A 21,542-nucleotide genomic window follows, 5' to 3' on the forward strand; every position below is an offset into this window, starting at 1 on the left:
CTGCATCTGGGGAGCAGGGACTGCAGGGATTTTTTCCTGGTGCCAAATCAGCCTCTCATTTTAGCAACTGATGAAATTCCCCTGGAATATGTTTGGTCTGTGTGGCTATGTCTTTGAGTTCACAATGTTCTAAAGATCCACTGAAAAGTTTCATGTAAGTTAATCCATTCACAACCTTATATCTGTAATCTGCATCATCTAATCATTCCATTCTGGTTTACTGCTAGACTAAGACTTCGTGTGTGTGATGATACAGTGCCACATTGTCTCTTCTCCGCACTGTAGAAGAGAAGGAAGGTTTTACAATTCAGGCATAATTCTTCAGAGGGACAAAGCAGATTGATGTGATGGGTTCTGACAGGTACTGTGTGAACATGTTAAAAAAAGGCAGGGAGCACTGTTGTGTGTGGTCAGTCTGCATGTCCTTGGAGGGTTCTCAATGAGGGGAAAAAAGGAGTTAGGGTTTGTGTTTGGGAAGGGAGGGAAGCTGTTTGTCAAAGTCTTCCTCTTTATATTCTGTTAGATTTTAAGGTGTCCATGCTCATTTTTGTCTTCAGAATATTGCAGTTAACTTAAAAACATTCTTAGGGAGTTTGTGTCTCTGTAGCCAATGTGAAGAATAAAAAATGTAAGTTTAATTTGCACTAAATCTATTTGTACATAATACTGGTAAACATGGTTACTGACACAATTTATTTCATGTCTTAAAGCCTTTGTATCATAGAGTGAATATAACTTAAGGTAAATGGCTACAGAACACAAGAGTTTGGTCTTGCTTTTGGATAACTGATAATTTGATCGCTTATTTGGTAACAGATTTCTTTTGTGTTTGATGTAAAAACCGTATTAGGCAGATGATGAGGTACATTATCTTCAATAACAAGAACAGATATCTGTCAGGGCAAAACCACCCTTGATCACATAGCTGTGCTTTGTTTGCTTCAGTCGTCTTTGTGTTGTACTGGTTACTGGTGTTAAAATTATTTCCTTGTATGGATAGTAGAGCAGAGCATTAAGAGAAGACCCACTTGAAAGTCCTAGAAGAACAGTTTATCTTTTCTGAAGCAGAACTTATTGGTGAGACTGGAGCTGTTGAATCAATGACTTAATTTATTCATAACATTAAACAAAGCTGTAATTAAATATGAAGATCAAAATATGTTTGAAGATTTTCTGAAGGTGCTACAAGCTTTGTGGTTTCTGTCATTTGAAAACTGAAATGATAATAGCTTTAGATGACATGGAGAGTTTTTACATGCACTTGAAAGAAGAAAAAGAAAGACAGACCTGATTTTGAGAAAGATGGATGATGACAGCACTCATATTCTGTATCTGTTCCGCTGAAAACACTGTATTTTAGCTTTGCCAAGTAATAAGTGGTCATTGTGTCAAATGAGAGGTGATAACTGAAGATCATGGAAACTAAATTAGAGCTGAGTTAGTTCTATAACTCTTTTTTTCTCTGGTTTAATTCATGCAATTGTTTTACTTCATTTTTCTCATAGTTTTGTCTGTTTTGTTTGAAATGTTTTATAACATCTACCACTACAGTTTTGGGAGGGTGATGGTACTACTGATGTTTTGCTTACTGTACCTTTGAGTATTTTGATCATTCTTTTTTAGCAGGATGTGAATATTTTTACTAATCATTGTTTCTAGACATGCCGAAAAGTTTGTTGGTTTTGAATTGTTCATTCGCTTTCACAATATTGATTTTAAGATAGATTTTAAATAGAATTAAAAAAGTGACTGGTGAAAATGCATGGAAAATTTGACTGAAGGATTTAGAAATGATCTTTCTTGCACAACAATGTAACATAATGACTGCCAGAAAAAACTCATGTATTCTGGGACTTCCTTGATTTCAGTTTGGCTGTTCTACAAAATTAATTCACTTCAGTAAAAGTCCACTAGACTTTTTACTAACAAATACTTTTTACTTTTTTTCCTTAAAATTGTACCAGTGAAGGCCACAGCCTACCAATAACCTGGCAAAGTAAAGCTCACTTCATATGAAGCTTTATATAAAGTACTTATTTTTTATTGCACATAGGTGTTTTTATAGTTTTCTTATGATTTTTCCACTATTGGCATACTGCCCCAAAATGCAAAGGAATATGCAGGATACAAACTTTTCTACTGCTGTACTGTCAATGTGAGCATCTTTCTTTCCTCATCTAACATAGTTTTGAAGGATGCACTTTTTTATATATACAGTAGTGAAGACGACTAAAAGCAGCGCATGACAGACTCTGGCATTCCATTTGTGATGTAGACCATCCATTTAGGAGCTTTACTTCCGATTTTGCTTTCAGGCTTAAGATCAGAAACTTTCTATATCTTTAATTTACTTCAGTGAATTGTAGAGATGATTGCCTTAGATAATGCACTGTTTGGTAGAGCAGAAGTTGTTGGACTGGCACATAGCAGGGAAAGGGGTTTAGCTAACAATCTTGCAGTATGTCAGTTGAGAGATATATTCCCATACACTTAATACGGGGAAAATAGGGTTTTGATTTTTATGTAGTCTGACCTGGAATGGTTTGTTCAGGAAAGCTGGATTGAAATTTAATTGGAAAAATTACTGACCTGACACCATTTAGCAGTGAGAGCAAAAAAGTACCCATTGCTTTCAGTTTTCATTGCTGTTGCTGTAGGACAGGACCTGTATAAGCACAGAACACCATGAGAAATCCATCTTCTCCCAGTTCCTACCTGCACACACACATGATGCAGAATCCCATTTCTCCCTCAAACTGATCTTTCAATGCACTTCTAATGATTCTGCTTAGAAATACTTTTAACGCTGCTTTCTGCGTCTGGAGTAGACTCAGTACAAATACAGGAAGCACCTTGTCTGCTGTGCTTGTAAAGTGGTGTGTGTCTACAGCTGTCAATCAGTAATAACCTGAACTGCCTCCAAGGAAGCAGTAACGAAGTTGTGATTTAGCTATTATTTTGGTTTGCTCCTTTTATGAGCTGCTGTTTTGGTGGGTGTAGTCAGCAGGGCTTGAGAGAGAGTATCAAGTGACTTTGCCTTTGGGCCAAGGGGAAAATTCAGTTTGTTTCCACAAGATGCTATTGTCTCCTAAATGTGGTCAGCTGAAACGAACTGACCTCTGTGCCCATCAGCAGGTCTCTTATTCTATTGCTGATAACAGTATGAACCTCATACAGCAAATCTTTCTTTAAGCAAAGGGTTCAGAGGAACAGAAAAGGAAATCTGTGGCTTTAGGACTTTTAGGAAGCCATTCCCTCAAAATCAGAACAGCTTTGGGTCAACAGTAAGGGACCAGAAGGAAATACCAGTTTCTCTGAGTATGTGCCTTTCCCTGCTTGTGCTGGTAGCAGGGAAAGATTTAATGCAAAAATTCTTGTTGTACATTTCTCTGATCAGGAGAAATCCCAGAACATAAGGAAGATTGTCTTTTGTTCCATACAGAACGGTACTGAGATGGAATGCTTCTGGTGCAGCTAACTTTATTTACTTTTCACGAACATTTGTAAATAACCTTCCATTCCCTAGGTCTGAAATGAAAATGCACTTTTTCTCAAGCAGCCTGGTATGCCAGGGAATAAATGAACAAATAAGACCTTCAGGAAGCTAGCAAATGTGCCACATATTTTCGGGTGTAGTTAGAAATGACTAAAGCAAAGGCCTTTGAATGAAAGATGGAGTTTTCCCTAGTGTGCTTTGTTATATGACAGCATTTGTGTTTCCATTCTCCTTCAAAAAAAATACAAATTCTTAAAAGCCATGTTATATACTGTATCATCTTTATATAAATGATCCTACTTGTATGTGATGATAGCTAACCCACTGACTAGTTTGTAAATATGTATAGGTATTCAGTTGTTGCTGAACAATAAAAATGTTTTCTTCCTACCATATCTATGTCTTGTTCATCTTCTTCCCACCCCCATTAGACTAAATGTCTTTGTTTTATTTTTCTTCATAGATTGAAATGCTAAGGAAGAAAGTGAAAGAAAAGGAATTATTCATAGTACAGCTTTTAGAAAAAATCTCTTTCTTAGAATGTGAGGTAACTTTTACATTTATATTATTATGATAGTTTTATGAAACCAAATAAAATTTGAACTAATGTCATCTGATGTTATCTGGATGCATATTTACTACATATGTTGTTCTTCAGTATGGAAATCAAACTTACAACACCAGTAACATGAAGAATGTGTGTAATACAGTCTCAATATTAATGCTAAGTTTCTTAACATACAGTTTTATAACAGTTGTTATAACAATTACTCAAGACAGAAGCTTCTGAATAAAACTGCTGGTTTGATTTATATTTTTTTTCCTCTTTCTCAAAAAATATTTTTACATTATTTCATGTGGATTAAGCCAATGTGCAGTTTTATTTCCTTGCTTAATTAACACAATATAAATAAACTTATGAAATGAAAATTACTGTTTTCCAGAATAAAGAATTACAAGATAAACTGGACTACTTAATGGAAAACCAACCAAAGACCAATATAGAAACCAGAGATACTGGTGTAGGATGTGATCTCCCATACAGGTATTTCATTTTTCTGCTTGTTCATAGGAAAGTTCTTCATAATCTGCCTTATTGGTGCTGTATTAGTAAACCATTGTGCTAAACTGTTAGAGTGGATTATGGAGTTTTACAGAATTTTCCTAAGTTTAAAAGATTACATCTACAAGGTGCAGTGTACTTCAGTGACTTATGCAAACGTTTGGGGAGTACTTATTTACAGTAATGTGATTTAAGAAGGGAGTAAAAGAAGTCAAGAGATAAGACTTTATTAAATATTGGAAATATTGATGAATTGTGTCATCTGGCAGTGCAGCAAAAAACAGTGGACAATTCTACCCTGAGGCTGGTTAATGCTGGCTTTATGCATGCTTTATTATTTGTGTTCTGGGAGATGCATCCAGGATCATTTTAAAGGGCAGGTAACACCAACAGTAAAAGTTTAGGGCTGCAGCAATTTCTTAGAGATCTACTAGCCCTGGGTGGACGACTGCCAAGTAAAGAGTGTGGCAACTTTACCCCTTCTCTGCTGGGGTGGTTGTCTCTGATCTGTGGTGGTCAGTGTCTCTGTAGAGCCTTGGCTTCTCCTCTTCCCCTTTCTCTGCCCTGAACACTGCAACACGGTTGCATTAAGCCCTGGGAGCAAGGCTATGGACTTGCACTTGAATCTTACTTCTGTGGAAGGGGAAAAACAGAAACCAAAGTAGTCAGGTAAGAAGGACCATTGCACATTACTTTTACTACCAACAGGTAAACTTGTTCATCTTAACTGCCCTGCAAACTAAATCATTTAGTTTGAGCAATGTAAATCAGCAAAGGAAATCAGCAAGCTGCAATACAAACTAAAATTTCCTTCCCAATTAATAAAGACTCTCATTTCAGTGTTCAGCCTAGAGCATGTTTTAATGGCATGAATTTTGAAACGTCAAAACCAGTGTTTTTCACTGAGGGTGCCAACAGAAAGCTATCTTTGTTGTCCTCTCTGGGGCCCCTCTGTATGCAACTGCCGCCCCCACTTATCTGATATTTTTCCTGGTTTTGAGATTTACGTAGAAATTTATCTCTCTACAGTTCAGATTTTATGGAATTACTCTTCCAAATTAATTGTGTTCTTAAATGTAATGTTGCTGTCTTTATTGTTACAGGATCTTTAGTCCTAGTAACTGTATTGCTGGACATTGCAATGTGAGCTGCAGCAGATGTCTGCCAGTAAACCTCCCAGTATCTGTTTTTTATCAAATGTTCTTTGTGGCAATAGAGAAAAGAAGTATAGAACATACCAAATACTCTGAGTAGTTTAATTTTAGCCTTTCAATATCAATAATGAGGCACAAGTTCATTGCCATGGCATTTCCAGCCTAGCTGTCTGATGCTCTGACATTAACTCTGTAAGCTTTTTGTTGTCTCCTTAACAGTGCAAGTACTGAGAATGGAAGATCTCCTGAAAGTGCAAGGCCGGTGAGGACATACACCCCATTCAAGAGAGTGCTGGAATTTAGCACAAAGAACAGTACATCTTGAGCATTCAAGCCTTTCATTGCTTTCTAAATACAAGCAAATACCTTGCGCCTTTGCAGCTTGATTAGATAATTTTTTATCAAGTCATAGAGAAGAACAGCAGCACGGAGTCTTGCTAAATTATCCTGAAAGCAGCTTTTTAGTAACTTCCTGTCTGAAGTTACTACCGACATTAACTGTGGTGGATATGAAGGAAATGGAATGAGTGAAACAGCAGTCAATATTGCTTCTTCAGAAGCTGGCTAGTGCAATGTGTCATTTCAAATGCCTGTAAGGAAGGAGTTGTATAGCTGTACAGGTTTTTTTTTCTTCAACTGTGTTGTAGTTGTTTGTGTAATGAAGCTCTAATATATTTTATTTTCAATGCTACTAGAAGCAGTATCTTCTATGCTGGTAGAGGGCGTTAGTCTGAGAGCTCTTCCTTTGTGTACAAAGTGTGAGGGCTGTTCACGCCTGTCAGAGACCTGCTGTAGTTGAGGGCTCTCTTCACCTCGAAGTCCACTCATAACCAGTACTCTTTTGCTTGGAGGCACAGATGCAACTGGGCTGTTTAAAGCAATTCCCTCGAAGCCTGCAGATGAATATCATGTTTCTTGCTCAGAACAGTAAGTGATAGAGCAGATTATAATGGATTTTGCTTTGTTGGACTGAGGCACTGGTTTGCACTTCCTTGGTCATGGGATAGCGTGACTATTGGTGATACATTCAATAGTAATTGTGTAGGAAAATCCCTGTCACATTTTTTTATTTACTTTTCCAACAGAGGAAATGAAATGAAGCAGAATTTTGCCGACAGCAGCCTGCAGCAGTCCCTGCCATTCCTACATCAACAGCAATCCTGAATCAGGATTTTTCAGTACTCTTTATTTTTTTTTCCCCAAAGCACTTAAAATCTTATTTTTGACTTCAAAGTACCAGCAGGAATGACTGCATCTGGTACTGAACCTTATTTAAACATACACACAGGGCATTTTTTTACATCTTGGTTTGATCTTCCAGTCTTGGTGAACTAAAATGAATTATGAAGATTTTCTTGTAGTTCTATTATCATGAATGAAGGGCATTTTTTTTATTATTACAGTATCTGATATTGAAAACAACTTTCATTTCGTATGATTAATATAATTCTTGCATAGAATGTCAATCGCAGGAGGTACTCACCTTGCCACAGGGCTTTACAAAGCGATTGCTTTTATCTCCAGTCTAATGCAAGTTCCTAAGTTCAGTACTGTCTGTTCAAATTAAGTATACTTAGTAGAGTTGTATTTAAAACAATAATATTGACCTCATAATCCAAATCTTATTCCTGCATTATTACATGGGTTTCTAGATTTGTTAGATAACTGTGCTTATTCTCTAGCTGTTTACTAAATAAAGAAGCCTGTATAGGAGGATGGATTGAAGGATATTTTGATGTGGTACAGGAATCTTGCATGAACATGAATTGCTTGATACAATCAAAGCATATGCATAGTAAAATGGGAAGCTCAGACTTCCCCAGCTTTTGTGCTAGATGATCCTGTTTGCACATAAGCATTTTTTTCCGTCGTGACCTCGTCTACTCCTGAGAACTTAAAATGGCCATTCTTTCTAAGCAGTGAAACACAGTACCATGGATTGGTTTATGCACAAAATTCAAGAAATAATTGCAATGACAGCCATTAACATAAACGTGAATTCTTTACTGTGTGAAGGAAGCCTGTACCTTCGCTGATAGGGAGGTCACACATGTCAACAGCTGTTCAGTGCTTCCTTTAAAAATAATAATTAAAAAAATACATTGTTAGTTTTAGTAGCTCTAAAAGGAAATTCTGTTTACTGAGTTGCTGAGGGAGTGCAGAAGATCTCATAGATACCAAAAGGGCAAAGAAACCCTTCCAGCTATCACATCAGTAAACAGGCCTAATACCACACCTTTGCTTAAATGGCTTCTCCCAGAGAAGAGGTGCAAAATCTCTCAAGTGGGAAACCACTGGAAGAGTAGGTCCCCAAGAACAGTCTGCTCCTTATAAAAACAGTCCTCAGACAAAGCACCCTCTCATTATGCAAAGCAGAGGAATTGTCTTGTACCTGAATACCAAAGACTTGGAAACAGCTGACACATGGAGAAACTGTAGCCTTAAGAGTGCATAGGGTGTTTTTGGTTGAAGTTTTGGTCCTTGACTGAATTTGGGAGACTGAGTTTGCTGAAAAAAGTTCCCAAATAACAGTTAGTTTGATCAATCATTAAATGAATTATGGTTATGAGCAACTAAGATAATGAAGTGAAACTCTAAAACAGAACACATTTAAATTGGAAATGTATGTTGATGAACCCCGAAGAGGATAGGTAATGACTCAAGCTCCAGGGTTAAGCTTTGGACTTGTGAAATCATATCTCCCTCTAGTGGCTGATAACAGCAAATACTTGGGCAGTATCCTTTGGAAGACAAGCTGCAGTATCATCCCAGCTGGCCATGTTAATGTCCCCGTTAGGGATGCAACTTCAGTTCATCACATTATGCCTTCTAGCATTTTTTTGTGCCTGTCGTGCTTTAACCCCAGCTGGTAACTCAGCACCACACAGCCACTCACTTACTCCCCGCCGCGGGCTGGATGGGGACAAGAATCAAAGGAATGTAAAACCCACGGAGATAAGAACAGTTAAATAACTAAAATAAAGTAAAATATAGTGATAATAGAAAGAATGCCAACAATAGTAATAATAATAGGAAAAAACAAGAACAAAGAAATGAAAGCTCAGAAAACACAAGTGATGCACAATACAAATGCTCACCACCCACTGACTGATACCTGGTCTGACCCAGGCAGTGATTTGGGCCTTCCGGGTAACTTTCCCCAGTTTATATACTGGGCATGACGTGCTGTGGTATGGAATATCCCTTTGGCTAGTTTGGGTCAGGTGTCCTGTCTCTGCTTCCTCCCGGCTCCTGTGCCGCTCCTCACTGGCAGAGCATGAGAATGAAAAGTCCTTGATGAGAGTAGGCACTACTAAGCAACAACTAAACCACTGGTGTGTTATCAGCATTGTGCTCAGACTAAAGTTAATACACAGCACTGCACCAGCTACTAGGAAGAAAATTAACTGTCACAGCTGAAACCAGAACAGTGCCCAAATAGTCCCTCTACATTTCAGGAGTTTAATTATAAACAATAGTTTGTGAAATTTATCTTCAAACTTTATATGAATGGATGAAGGTGGTATTTATAGATAAAAGGAAATGCACGTTGTTGTGAAAGACATTAACTGACAAGCTTAAATAAGTATAAATCCTTTATCCCTCTGGGTTTGGCTAGAGTTCAGAAAACAGAACATGATGACTGAGGTGCTCAGTGAACAGGAGAGGGCAGGATGAAGTATCAAAATGCTGTGTTGACAGACTTCAAAAGGAAGTTCATTCTACTTTTATTGTACTCCTGAGGATCTCCTCTGAAACTACTGCAAGCTATTTTAACTCTCAGACTTGCAAAATTATAATCTGCTCAAGCCTTTCCCAAGACTGCAGCAGGGCATTAAGTTTTTCCTGTAAAACTTGTCTGTGTAAATTCTGTCTTGACTGTTTGATGGAATGTCCTACTATTTTTCTAAACCAAACAAGGACTGAAGACTATGCTATATTGTAAGAGCATTTTGACATGCGATGAGCTGGATGACCACCATTTGATTGGGCTTCTGGTTTAAATTTGGTAACTTTGAAGAACAGGAGTGGAACAGTATTTATATAATTGTGTTTCTTGACCATGCAGAGCTTTCCACTCAAATCAGCAGCAATGTAAATTAGCATAGATAATAACAAACCTGACTGAAAAGACTGTAACACTTCAGTATAAATTTTGTCAATGAGATTGGGTTAATTAGTATTATAATGCTAGAAACTAATTTCTATAAACATCAATAAAAGCCATATAAATAGGTCCCAGAAAGTGCATTAAATATGTAAATTGTATGACTACATTTGTACCATGGTAAGTATTCTTTTGTGATTTATTTCAGATACTCTGGAAAGTATTTGGGATACAGTTTCATATATGCCATATAAATAATGCCGTTCCATTGTATGCTTTTAATACATCTTGTACGTAGGACATGAAAAGGATAAATTGCAATAAATATTGTATTTAAACTTTCTATTCTGTTGTGTCAACACTCATTTAGAAATAAACTTGCCTTAAGACCTTGCAAACTCTTACACCATCTTGTTTGTTCAAAACATGTATGAATAGAACAGCAGTTCCCCTGGAGCCTTGATGTTTTTGTCAGTGTTTCCTTTGGCAGATGGACTCGTGAGAACAGAAAGACACTCCCTTATTAAAGACTCTTCTCAAAGCCAAGTAATCAAAGCAGATGAACTCTTTCATAAAATAAAGAACTATTGAGTTGCACAGGATAAACAAGAACTGGGCAGCACATCCCTTGCAAAAAAACCCTACAACTTCAGATCCCGCAGATAACATCAGAACACATCTGGGCTGATGCTCTCCAGGCTTCAGCACGATGAGTCTGTTATGACTATGGCCCCTTTTTATATTTTTTTACAGCCTATATCCACTCACTGATAATATTTATCTTTAAGACTGTCACAATGAAACAATCTACATGTCAACTAAATAAGAAGAGGTCATGCTGCAAACATAACAATCAGAGTGTTACTGGTTTGCAATGCTCAGCTGAAGAATATGAGGTTTTTTACTTGAACAGTGCTTCCCTGTGTACACGTATTCCATATAACTTGCCAAGAGGACCTCAAAATCTTGTTGAGATCAGTGCTGAGCCTACAATACAGGATCCTAGGAGTTGGGTACTAATGCTTTTGCAAGAGTTTTTAAATCCTTCTTTTGACATCTGAAGACATGGATGGATAAGCAAATAGGTAAGAAGTTCTCATTGCTAAGTCTGTAACTCTATAGGAAATCCCTGCTCACAGAATGGAGTTGTACAAGCTGAGAGTTTCACGCCACTTACATGTTATTTCATTCCTGTTCAGAACCTGGGGCTATTTGCATGTGTAAAAGAAGGAATGTTCTTAAGTGACCTAATGAGATAAGGCCCTTCCAGCCCTACCTCAATCATAGAACACAGAAGAAACACAGGAAAACAAGGTGACAGGAGACCTCTACAGCTGAAGGTATGTGAACGTTTTCAAAAGAAAAAGGGACCTGGCAGATTAAAGAGAAAATATGTACAAGCGAACATCTATGAGGTTACAATATTCTGTGAAGGTGTGTGGGGTGTCTAGGCATGCTACAACAACCTGACAGTTGCTTCCCATACATAAAACAGTATGGTGATAGGTATAAGCATATATGGGATTGCTTTTAAAGTGTCTGGGGCTTTTTTAGAGAAATAAGGTTAAGGGAGGAGTTATTTCCCTTATATTAACTACAATAACTATTACAAATCACGCTGACTAAAAAGGTGGGTGCTTTTTTAAAGGAAATTAAAATGATTCATTTACATTCCAAACATTCATACCATTTTTTAAATTTTCTTTTGGAGTGGTTTATTTTGTAAGTGTGGCATGATTCCTCTCTTGCCCTTCAATATTTCCACATAGGAGCAAAAAAGCTGTAAACGTATGGCTTTTTTCCTCTAGAGACCTATAGTCCAAAGCCTCTTTTGCCCCTTTTCCTAGTGAAAAAAGTAACATTTATATATTTATAAAGTTGAATAAAGGACAAATGGAGGATGGAAATGATGCCTTTACCAGAAAAGAAGCAAGAGTGTTAGTTTTACTTTTAATCCAATTTTGTGCAGACTCAGATGTTGCTGGCAGATCTTTCCACCTGAAAGAATTCAGCCAGTTGTATTTCATGGCCATCTCCCCCAAAATGTCATACAACTAGAATGCATCAGTTTAGTTGCAACTGACATTGATAAAACAGGAACACTAAAAGTTGGGGCACAAATGTCTGTTGCAATGTTTCTTGTAACTGGTGTAACCTATTGAAAAAATCTAAGCTAGAGTAAGTTCCTCAGTTATTTGAATGCCTTTCTTTTTAGCTATAGCATACACAAAGATGAATACCCCTGGGTCACACTTTGTGTTGTGTTTTCCATGTAGTTTATTCTTTTTTGTTAGTATATCTGATCTTCATTGTCATTCTAACAATTTTCCTGTAGAAGTAATACTAAATTGCATAGTAATTGCAGCCATGCTACTGCAGAATAAGTTATATTTAAATGTCTAGTGACTGAAAACAGACTGACTGAAAATTGTACCTCATCATAGCTCTTGCGAGAATGTCCTAAGTGAGAAATACAGGAAAGCCCATTATGTAAGAAATTATTTAAACCCTGTTCTGCTATATACTTTGCTCATGTGAATAATAATCAAAATATTTAAGAAAATGATACAAAATCTAGCCTCAAATCAAAAGGCCAAGAATGCTCTGAGGAAAATAAAACCATTCACTGCAAATAATGCCAGTCTGTCAGTCTCTTAAGAGAAGCAAGAGTAAAGTCCTAAGACTAAACTTGCAGTAGGTACTGCTGAGTAGTGCTTACTCATGTTCAGAGTGTGGATAGTGAGATTTTCCTACCTGTATTTACTCCAGGGTAAGCAATCCTTAAGTATATAACTTTCCTCAGTCCCACAGATGCTCCATACTTCTGCTTCTTGACTAAGGAAGCTTAAATCTACTTTTCCTTCTTCACATTCTTGTCTGGACAGATGCTATCTAGATTGCATTGTATCTGGATGCTGCCCATGTCTCCATAAGCAAGAATGTACTTGTTCTGGCACCTTCCAAATTTCAGCTATTTGTTCATCACTCTGGAACTGTGTGTTACTTGTAAATGAACTATGGTATTCCAACACTTAATGCTCGGGAACTATAAAGATGAATAATACTCCTTCACAGTGACCTTGGGTAAACACAGACTTGGTGAATGGCATTCCACTGCAAGGCCACAGAATGATCAATTGTGATTCCCAGCAGTCATGTTATTAGGACTTTTTTTCCTTTTGCTGTATTTTACTGTGTTTATGCAGTTCAGCACACAAGCTGAAATCCACTGTAAATACCAAGCATTACTTTTTTGTCCATATAACAACAGCAGATGGACTGAGATGAATCATCCTCATGTAAGCGCAGCGCAGTGGTCGAATGAGATAGTTCCTTCTGGATTCACTTCCATGCAGTCGGAAGCAGTACTCTGTTTCCACAGCCAGCCTTCCCACTTTTTCCAATCTGCACAGGAGAAAGAGGCTAAAAAGCAGGATAAAGTGTTCCTTCTTGCAAGATGCAGGAATGTTACACAGATGGCATAGCTTAAGCCTGCATGACAGAGGCCGCAACACAGGGAACCTGTGCCCTTTAGTGGATGATCTGGTGAGAAAATCTCAGCGATTTCCCCTTCCCTGAGCTCCCAGGGAAAGCTCCCCAAGGGATCTCGCTCAGATGATCCAGGTTGTGCGGCACACACAGCCAAGCGGTCTCTTCAACCAGTCCCTGAGCTTGGCTCTTCTCACACTGGCTGTGGTATTTGTTTCCATGGGTAGCTGCCGACTTGATTAATCTCATTTCCCCTGGCCTCAGCCTTCCCCTTCCCCGTGCAGCTGAGCAAACACAGGGCAGGCAGACATTTTAAAACGCTTCCTCCTCCAGCCCCTCCAGGGTAGGCCCTGTTCATAAAACAACTGTTCTAACAGCTCTGAGAAATGTGCCTCTGCAATTACTTGGATCAAGAAACCTCCACTGGGATCAACTTAAAAGGGCTGACATCTGCCGCCTGGGAACTACCATTCAGCTAATGACCTTATTACTGCTAGATGGAGTAGACTTACTAAAGATCATGGCACTTGTATCAGGAGGGAAAGTTTGGCGTAAGCAGGCCAACATTATACTGCAGTCTAAATGTCTGTGTTCAGTCTCTGTCACACATAAACATGTTAAATGCCACGCGAAAAAGTAAACCTCGATTCCTAAGCAGGAATTGATGCTCTGCTGAAAACCACCCAAACACACGGAAGTGGCCTGGCTTTTGCCAGTGCACATGCAAAGTAATTAACGTAAGACACACTGACGCTTTTGCCGTGTTTGAGCACCCTGCGTGGGGCGGGCTCATGCCGGCAGCCAGCCTCTGCGCAGCTTCTCGCTCCCAGGATAACGTGCACTATGCTTCTGGAACACCGCCGGCTCCCTGCAGCACAGACCTTGCAACACAGGGTTAACGCCGAGCAACGCCCACGGCAACCCGGAGCTCTGCGAGCGCGGCGCTGCCGCCTCAGCCCGCCCTCCGCCGGGAGCGGACACACAGCGAGCCCCCGCCTTTCGCGAGCCCCGCAGCGCCGTCGGCCTTCGCGTTCCGGCCAAGTCCGGCCCTGCCGCTTGCCGTCGCTTCCGGTAAGATGGCGGCGTCCGAGTTGCTGCGGAAGCGGCGCCGGGGGCTCCGGGACCGGGCGGGTGCCCCGGTGACAGGCGGCTTAGGGCCCCATGGCGGCGGCGGGCGGCAGCGGCGGCCTGCGCGGCCGGAGCCTGCCCGAGCTGCGGGACATGCTGAGGCGGCAGGAGCGGCTGCTGGCCGACCGGTAAGGAGAGGCGCCGAGGAGCGGGCCAGGCCTCCCGCTCCCTGGTTTAAGCCCTTTCGGCGCTCATGAAGCTCCATGTACCCTCGAGGGCTTCCGGCTTTTGCACTCTTGAGAGCAGCAGTTACGTCTTCGAGCAGAAAAACCCGTAAAGGTCGCTTTATCCCAGCACAGAGCCTGCAGGTGCTTTGCATCTCGCAGCTTTTCAGAACTGTAGCACATAAATAAGAAACTTACGTTTGAGTGAAAAACCTGCCATTTTCTAATATTATTCTGATGAAGCAGTTCCGTATCTCAGATTGCAATAGGAGTGTTTCTATCCTGTGAAATTATTGTTATTTTTTTTGTCTTAGGAAATTCATTGCAAGGCTTCCAGACAAGGGTAAGAAGGTCTCCGACTTTGTGGAAAAGCTGAAGCTTGCCATTTCACAGGAAGAAGAAGTAGCAAGGACAGCTGAGCTGTTATCTGCAGTTAGGCTGGAGTTTCAGGTGAAGCAGGATGAGATTAATGCAAACAAACAGCAAGTTATCCTAAAGGAGGACAGACTAAACCATGAAGATTCCACAGTCTTTAATAAAAACTCTAAAGAAGTTTCTGAGATTTCTTCCCAAAGGCAGGAGGCAGAATGTATTGCACACGATGCCACAAATACAGCACTGGAAAATCAAAGGACTCAGAGGAAAAATAAAGAAGTAAAGACTGTTACAAAAGATCAGTATCTGCTTTGTGAAGTTGTCTCCAAGTCAGACACAAGCAGTCATCTGGAAAATGATGAGCAGGCATCGCAGAGCAAATCTGAGGATGCCACAGAAAGTGCAGGTGCTTTGGACAACAGTAAAGATGAGTTGGTTGATGCCTTTCAAAAAGTTACAATCGTAGGTGGGGATGATGGTGAAAAAGTATTGGAAAAAGAGCAGAATGTGGCTAAACATACGGGGTATATCTTTGGAAGCCTGCACCCCAAGACTCCACATTATATTGAAGTTCTAGAGTCTAGAGCCAAGAACCCAGTCATAAAGAAAAGCAAATTTAAAACAAATGTGTAAGTATTACAGAACAGAAAAACCTTTTGTGACATACTTGACTTGTATGAAATTGGAAATGGCACAGAACGAGTTAATTTTAATGTGTTAATTTTCTTGTGGTGATCAAAGAGATTTAAAGTTATTTGACGTGCAAAGTTAATATGTTGGCTCCGTTAAGTGCCACAGAATATTGAGCAGTGGTCTCACTATAGCCTGTTGAAACAGTTGTCATGAATCTTCACAGAGTTTCATAGCTTAAGCTACAAAACAAATCATTGTCAAAGCTTTCTTGTGGGTCAGTTCTACAACTCATAGAATTTGAATAGCAGGTAGCCTTTGGCTTTTCCTGCACCTCTAGAGAAATCGCAATTCACATTGTACTGGTAGTGCTTTATACTTCATGTGACTCCCAAAACATTGCCATCTCATGCTTGCTAATTAACTGCTGTACCTTTTTTATTCATTATGAGGAGTGATCTGTGATATTGTCTCTCCACAGAGAAACCTTTTCAGTTTTGCTGAGCGCTGCTTATTGTTTGTGGTGTTGTAACACTTTCAGGTTTTTTTTCAACTCTTACAAGTTCAAAATAGCAAGTCTTTGAACTGAAGTTATTCAAACTTGTGACCCAAATTTGCAGCATAACTTTTTTGTTTCACCTCTTCCAGATTATCAGGAGAGCAAAATGGATCATTGCGTGGTTCCGCATCCAGTCAGTCACCTGAGGCATGTGGCTCTCCAATTACCGCTGAAGAAAGACGACTTAGAGATAAGAAGCATTTGAATGAGATCACAGCAGCTCGGCTGCCACCACTTCACCATTCTCCTACTAAGCTACTATCCGTAGAGGAATCCATAGCAATTCAGATACAGCAAAAAGCAGCTTATGAGGTATGAATTCACAATTTGGTCTGAAAAGTAATTATACAATTGGGATCACTTTTGAAAAAGAAAGCATAAAGGGATCTTTTCATTCTGATAAATTTGATGATGAAATTGAGATGGTCAGACTTTGAGAAAAGGTACTTTTTTTTGTATTTGATTCTTTTAATGATACAGTTAATGTAGTAATTCCTTCTGAAACTGTTATTCCTTCATTAAGCAAAATCTAATGTTATTCTTCATGTGTTGATATGCTAAACTCATTGCACTTGCTCCACTTCTGACTAGAAATTAGTTTTTAAAGAGTTCTTGGCCCCTGCATTAATGAAGGCCTAGCAGTATTTGTTATTCTTAAAATATGCAAGTATCTGTATTTGACTGTATTTATGGTGTGCTGGAAGAATCAGAGTTCTGAGATGCTTCAAAATCTGTTTTAATGGATTTTGAAATTGACTTTCCGGGTAGTGCCGAGCTGACGTGTAAATTAGATGCTATTGTAAAAGTTTTTGTTGCTCCTTATTGTTTTAAAAGCACTTGCTAATTTAACCATTCTGACACTTTAAGAGAGGTAATTTATTTGCAAAAAGGAAATGTTTTTGCTGAGGTTGCTGAATGTGGAGCACTGCTGTTGCTACATGGTTACTGTGCACAGCTGCTCTCTTACACGGACTGATTCTGTTTTGTTAAAGCCCACAGTAGTGTATCACAGGTGAGGACTGCCACATGAGGAATTTAAACTCTTGCATCCTCAAATATTAATAGCACAGTCATGTTTAAGTGTGAAGAGAGAGCTAAAATTTCTTTGCTAGTTATGTTGAAGTAAGCCCACTCTGCAATTACTGATATCATTATGTCAAGTTTATACTTCAGTATACTATTTTTTTTTTCATGAGCAGGATAAAAATAACAACACTTTTTCCAACTTGTGTCCTTTTTCCTTTCTTTCCTAGGAAATGCAAGCCAAGCTTGCAGCACAGAAGCTTGCAGAGAGATTGAATATAAAAATGCTCAGGTTTGAACCAGAGGGGGTTCTGCAGTACAGAGATGGAAGAGATGAAGATTATTCTTCAGCAGAGGACTGAATTCAAGCAGGGATGTCTGTGGATGAGCCATGTAATTTATCTTTATGCAGTACTTCTTAAAACCCAAACCTGGATATTGAGAATGCTTTATCTGGTAGTTGTTTTCTTAAAATGTTAACATTACAGCAATGGGCAGGTTTCAGTATAAACCTCATAAATGTAAGTGTTATTAAGTGGTAACCCTGGTGTTATTTGGGGACCGTTTTTTGAGCACTTGGGGCAGTTAATCCTTGTGGAGTGCCCCATAGTTTTCAACTACAGCAAAGTGAACTCCTTAATGTACTTTTGCAGGCTGTGATGAGTCACCTGCAAAAGAAAGTTCCTTCTGTGCAGAAATGCAGTTGCATAGGGCATTGGCACATATGTCCATAAAGTAAACTAGGGTGCCTGTGAACTGCTCGCACAGAGGAAAGCTCTTGTCTTGTATAAATATGAGATACTTCTTCTATCTATTGAAGATTATCTTGTTTTTACCGTATGGTGAAAATATATGCCCATACATCTACAGTAAATGAGTGATAGGCTGTAAGTTAGCTTCTTACCACATGAGAGCTTGTTTTTCTGTCCTTATGTTATAAATAGGTAAGAATTTAAAATTATTTTATAACTCAAATTCTGTTTGGGCTTTAAGGAACTCTGCTGTTTCATTTTTGATTGTTACTGCAAAGCACATCAAGACATCAGGTTACTCTAAAGAGTGGCCTTTTTATTGAAGGTCTTGGTGGGTTTCCGTGTTTTTGCACACTGCTATTATAGTATTTTGAAATATATTATATTTCAAAATACTATAATATATTTGAAATATATTATAGTATTTTGAAATACTATTTTTTTCATAGTCCAAATCTGTAAATTAAGAGATCCGTCCTCTGGTGTTCTTCAAGAAGATGTTCTGTATGTGTTGAAGTTTTAGCTTTCTTTGAAGATAAAAAAAAATATTCTTCCTTACAATAACATTTTCTGCCTTTTAATGTGAATTTTGAAAGCTAAGGAACGCATCTGGGAAGTATTTCACAACAATACTCCACTGTTGACTAGGATTTTGCAAGCCTGGTATGAGTTCAGTTCTAAACCACAAACATCAGAGATGCCGTGTATAGCCTGGCAACACCTGTTTTCCAAGACACAGCAATAGCTGTGTCTGCAGGGTGGCTCTGTGCACAAGGCTCTCCCTGGATATGTACGTATTCCTGCAGGAATGGTGTCTCTGGAAACTAAGGGAGCTCCGCATGTGAGTCCTTCAAAACGCTGCACAACATCGTCTAGAAATGGTGGTTTAAAGTCTCTGCAACTTCTTTAGTGCACATAGCACTTTACTAGCAGGCATTAACTCTCTCACAGATGCTCCACAGCCTCTCCCAGGCAGTTCCTGTGGCATAGTCCATACCCTGGCAAAGCAGTTTGACAGGTGGAACTGCTGCTAAGCCAATATGTGGTGGTTTTTTACTAGCACATCAGTTGCTTATCTGTGATCCCCCCTATAGTCTTGTATAGGAGTACTGCTGTACTCTTCCCTGTCACAGGTTTCTTATTGTTTATTGCCTTCTCATCAGCTGTTTGCTCTTTACTTTTCCTCATAAGACTTGCCTCCTGTCACTAGGGCAAATTCATACTCTGCATCCCTGAGCCACCCATTCCCTTTCATATGACATATCACTGCTTGTGTCTGCATTTAACTTCTGCCAAGTGTCATGCATCCTCCTACTATTGCTATCTTCTCTTGGTTTCTGTAACTCCATCTAAATGCCAGCTGTGCACCTGGGTATGTTCTCAGCCACTTCACTATCTCACAGAGACCTGAATGTCTTCATGTTTTTGCCACAGCTGCCCTCCTGCTGAGGCTTTCTTATTTCATATTTTGTTTTCAGACTGTGCAAGATTTACCACTTCCAGGCCTTATATCTTCCTTTTTTGCTTCTTACTGCTTTTTCCTGCTCCATCCTCCCAGCTTCTCACCATCACTTGTCTTTGTCAGCACTATTTTTGGCACATACTCAGTCGTTATTCATCCCTCAGCACCTGTGCTGATGACCTATCTGATCCTCAGCTGTATGTTTTTCAGCCCTCAGCAGAAAGACATCCTTCAGTGTGTGGGTCTGACTCCATAGGCCAGTGGATGGCTCTTCTCCTGTGGCTGTGGTTCATCTCTGAAATAATCATTGTTCATGCTATCACCTGCTTGTCCAGCTGGGTCTCATCATCAGTCTTCCCATTATTTTGGTCTGTTGTTCTAGTCCAGAAGACCAGAATTGGCTTTCCCTTCGGTGTTGCATGAAGCACAAGTAACCACTTCCAGGCCTGTTTGCATCTCTCCCTCGTACTAACATCATCACTCTTGTCCCTGTCCTGACTGTGCAGTCTCTCCTTTTAAAGTTATTGTGTGTGTTTTCTCTATGCTGGCTTTTCTGTGCTGAAGGAATTTACATGAAGTTATAGAGTTAAGAATTTGTTTTCTAAATCACTGAAATCTAGCTCAACACAGGCTTCTGCTATTTCATGCTAACTAAGATCATGCTCTTTCCTTGTGCTTTTAAGGCTTACTTCTGCTCTCTAAGCCTTGTGAAGCAGGGGCAGTTTTCTTGATCTGTATTTTGGTAGCATTCAACATGTTGGAACTTTGCCAGAGTGGATCCACTAAATGGGCAAACTTCACCCTTAAGGGGAGGTGGGGCAGAATCACTGATACCAAGTGAAGTGCATTATATATTTGTTCTACAAGTAGCAGCTGTTCAGTATGGTGCTGCAAGAGCTTTTGTGGAAGAGAGTGCTGTGTGAATACAAAACCAAGCTTAAGGTATGGATTTTAAGTTATTGCCAAAGGGTTTGTATTACTTCAAAACTTGTAGCTTTCATGGGGATTGTTGGTCCTGGGTTCTGAGCACAGGTATGTACTTTGAATTAAGGTTTTGTGAGTGATAAGAAAGCAGAGTTGGGTACAAGTAAGAGTACAAGTACAAGTCCTCCATGTTAAGGAGGATGTGCAATCCAGAAGTTTGTAAAGGGTTAGAGAACAAGAGGATGAATCATGGAATGGTTTAGTCGTACCAAGGTAAGTTGCTGATCCTCTGTGGTGTTGCTGTTGTGTATTTCACTGTTGTCCCTTTCCAGAACATTTCAAGAAGTATGCTGAGAATTGAGGAGCTCGCTGTCTTTTCTGCGAGTGGGGCTGTTAACCCAATAGAAAACAAAGAATTAATACATTTCTGAATTTCCTTTTGTGAATAATGTTTTGACTGTGTTAAGTTGGAAGTCACATTTGGGGGGAAACTGGAACTTTTTGCTTTAGTGCTTCACAAGGAAAACACTGGAGATGGATTTAGGAAATGATTGCTATATAGGGAAAGAAAATTTGGGAAAGCAAATAGATGAGAACAGGTCTGTAAAACCTAAATCTGGGTGGTCATACAGTTCTGAAAGATGACACAGAGACAGGTCATAACTGGAGAGCTGCAAGTCTGAGCGCTATAGCATGTGATGCAGGTATCTGCAGCAGCAGCTGTAGTCCCTTGATTTTTGTATTGTTAGGAGTACCTAATCCCCAAACTGCGCAGAAGAAAAGCACTGTAATAGAGTATCTGTTTACAGCTGTAACACTTCCTGAGGGACAGAACATGCAATCTGGTTTGCTACCTGTGATGATAATAACATGATCTAGAGGATTTAAGTATTTGGGAAAAAGCATTTGAAAAGAGAAAGACCTAAATGCTGCTGTACTTAATTATTTTGTGTGGACAAAGGGTAGAAAAGATGCATAAAAACTACTTTTTGTAGTTTTCAGTTAAACCTAGCTGATGGGTCAGCAGTTCTGTTTGTAGTTTGGTGGCTTGTGGGCTGCATCTAAGGGCCATGCAATCAAAATAGAAGTCATTGACAGTAAGCTGCAGGCTCCTGGGTGGAGGAAATGGGGTCTGCAAATTGAGAGAATTTGAAAGCCATGGCTCTGTGCTGTGGAATTTCTGAACCTGCCACAGGGACGTAGTATCAGGAGCTA

At 39.5% G+C, this 21,542-nt stretch overlaps 1 protein-coding gene across 1 annotated transcript in view; it reads left to right on the top strand.

Annotated features, from left to right (window-relative positions):
- The window catches only part of MYZAP (myocardial zonula adherens protein), a 59,135-nt gene extending 40,630 nt beyond the window's left edge, over nucleotides 1-18,505 (top strand). Inside the window, exons 11-15 of the mRNA XM_065688368.1 lie at nucleotides 3,960-4,043; nucleotides 4,441-4,541; nucleotides 14,917-15,606; nucleotides 16,256-16,478; nucleotides 17,420-18,505. Coding sequence (XP_065544440.1) covers nucleotides 3,960-4,043; nucleotides 4,441-4,541; nucleotides 14,917-15,606; nucleotides 16,256-16,478; nucleotides 17,420-17,551 — 1,230 coding nt within the window. The 3' untranslated portion in view covers nucleotides 17,552-18,505. The remainder of the gene's footprint in view (nucleotides 1-3,959; nucleotides 4,044-4,440; nucleotides 4,542-14,916; nucleotides 15,607-16,255; nucleotides 16,479-17,419) is intronic.
- Nucleotides 18,506-21,542: the final 3,037 nt, after the last annotated feature.

This window comes from Lathamus discolor, chromosome 8, assembly GCF_037157495.1.
Source record: "Lathamus discolor isolate bLatDis1 chromosome 8, bLatDis1.hap1, whole genome shotgun sequence".
Lineage (NCBI taxonomy): Eukaryota > Metazoa > Chordata > Aves > Psittaciformes > Psittacidae > Lathamus > Lathamus discolor.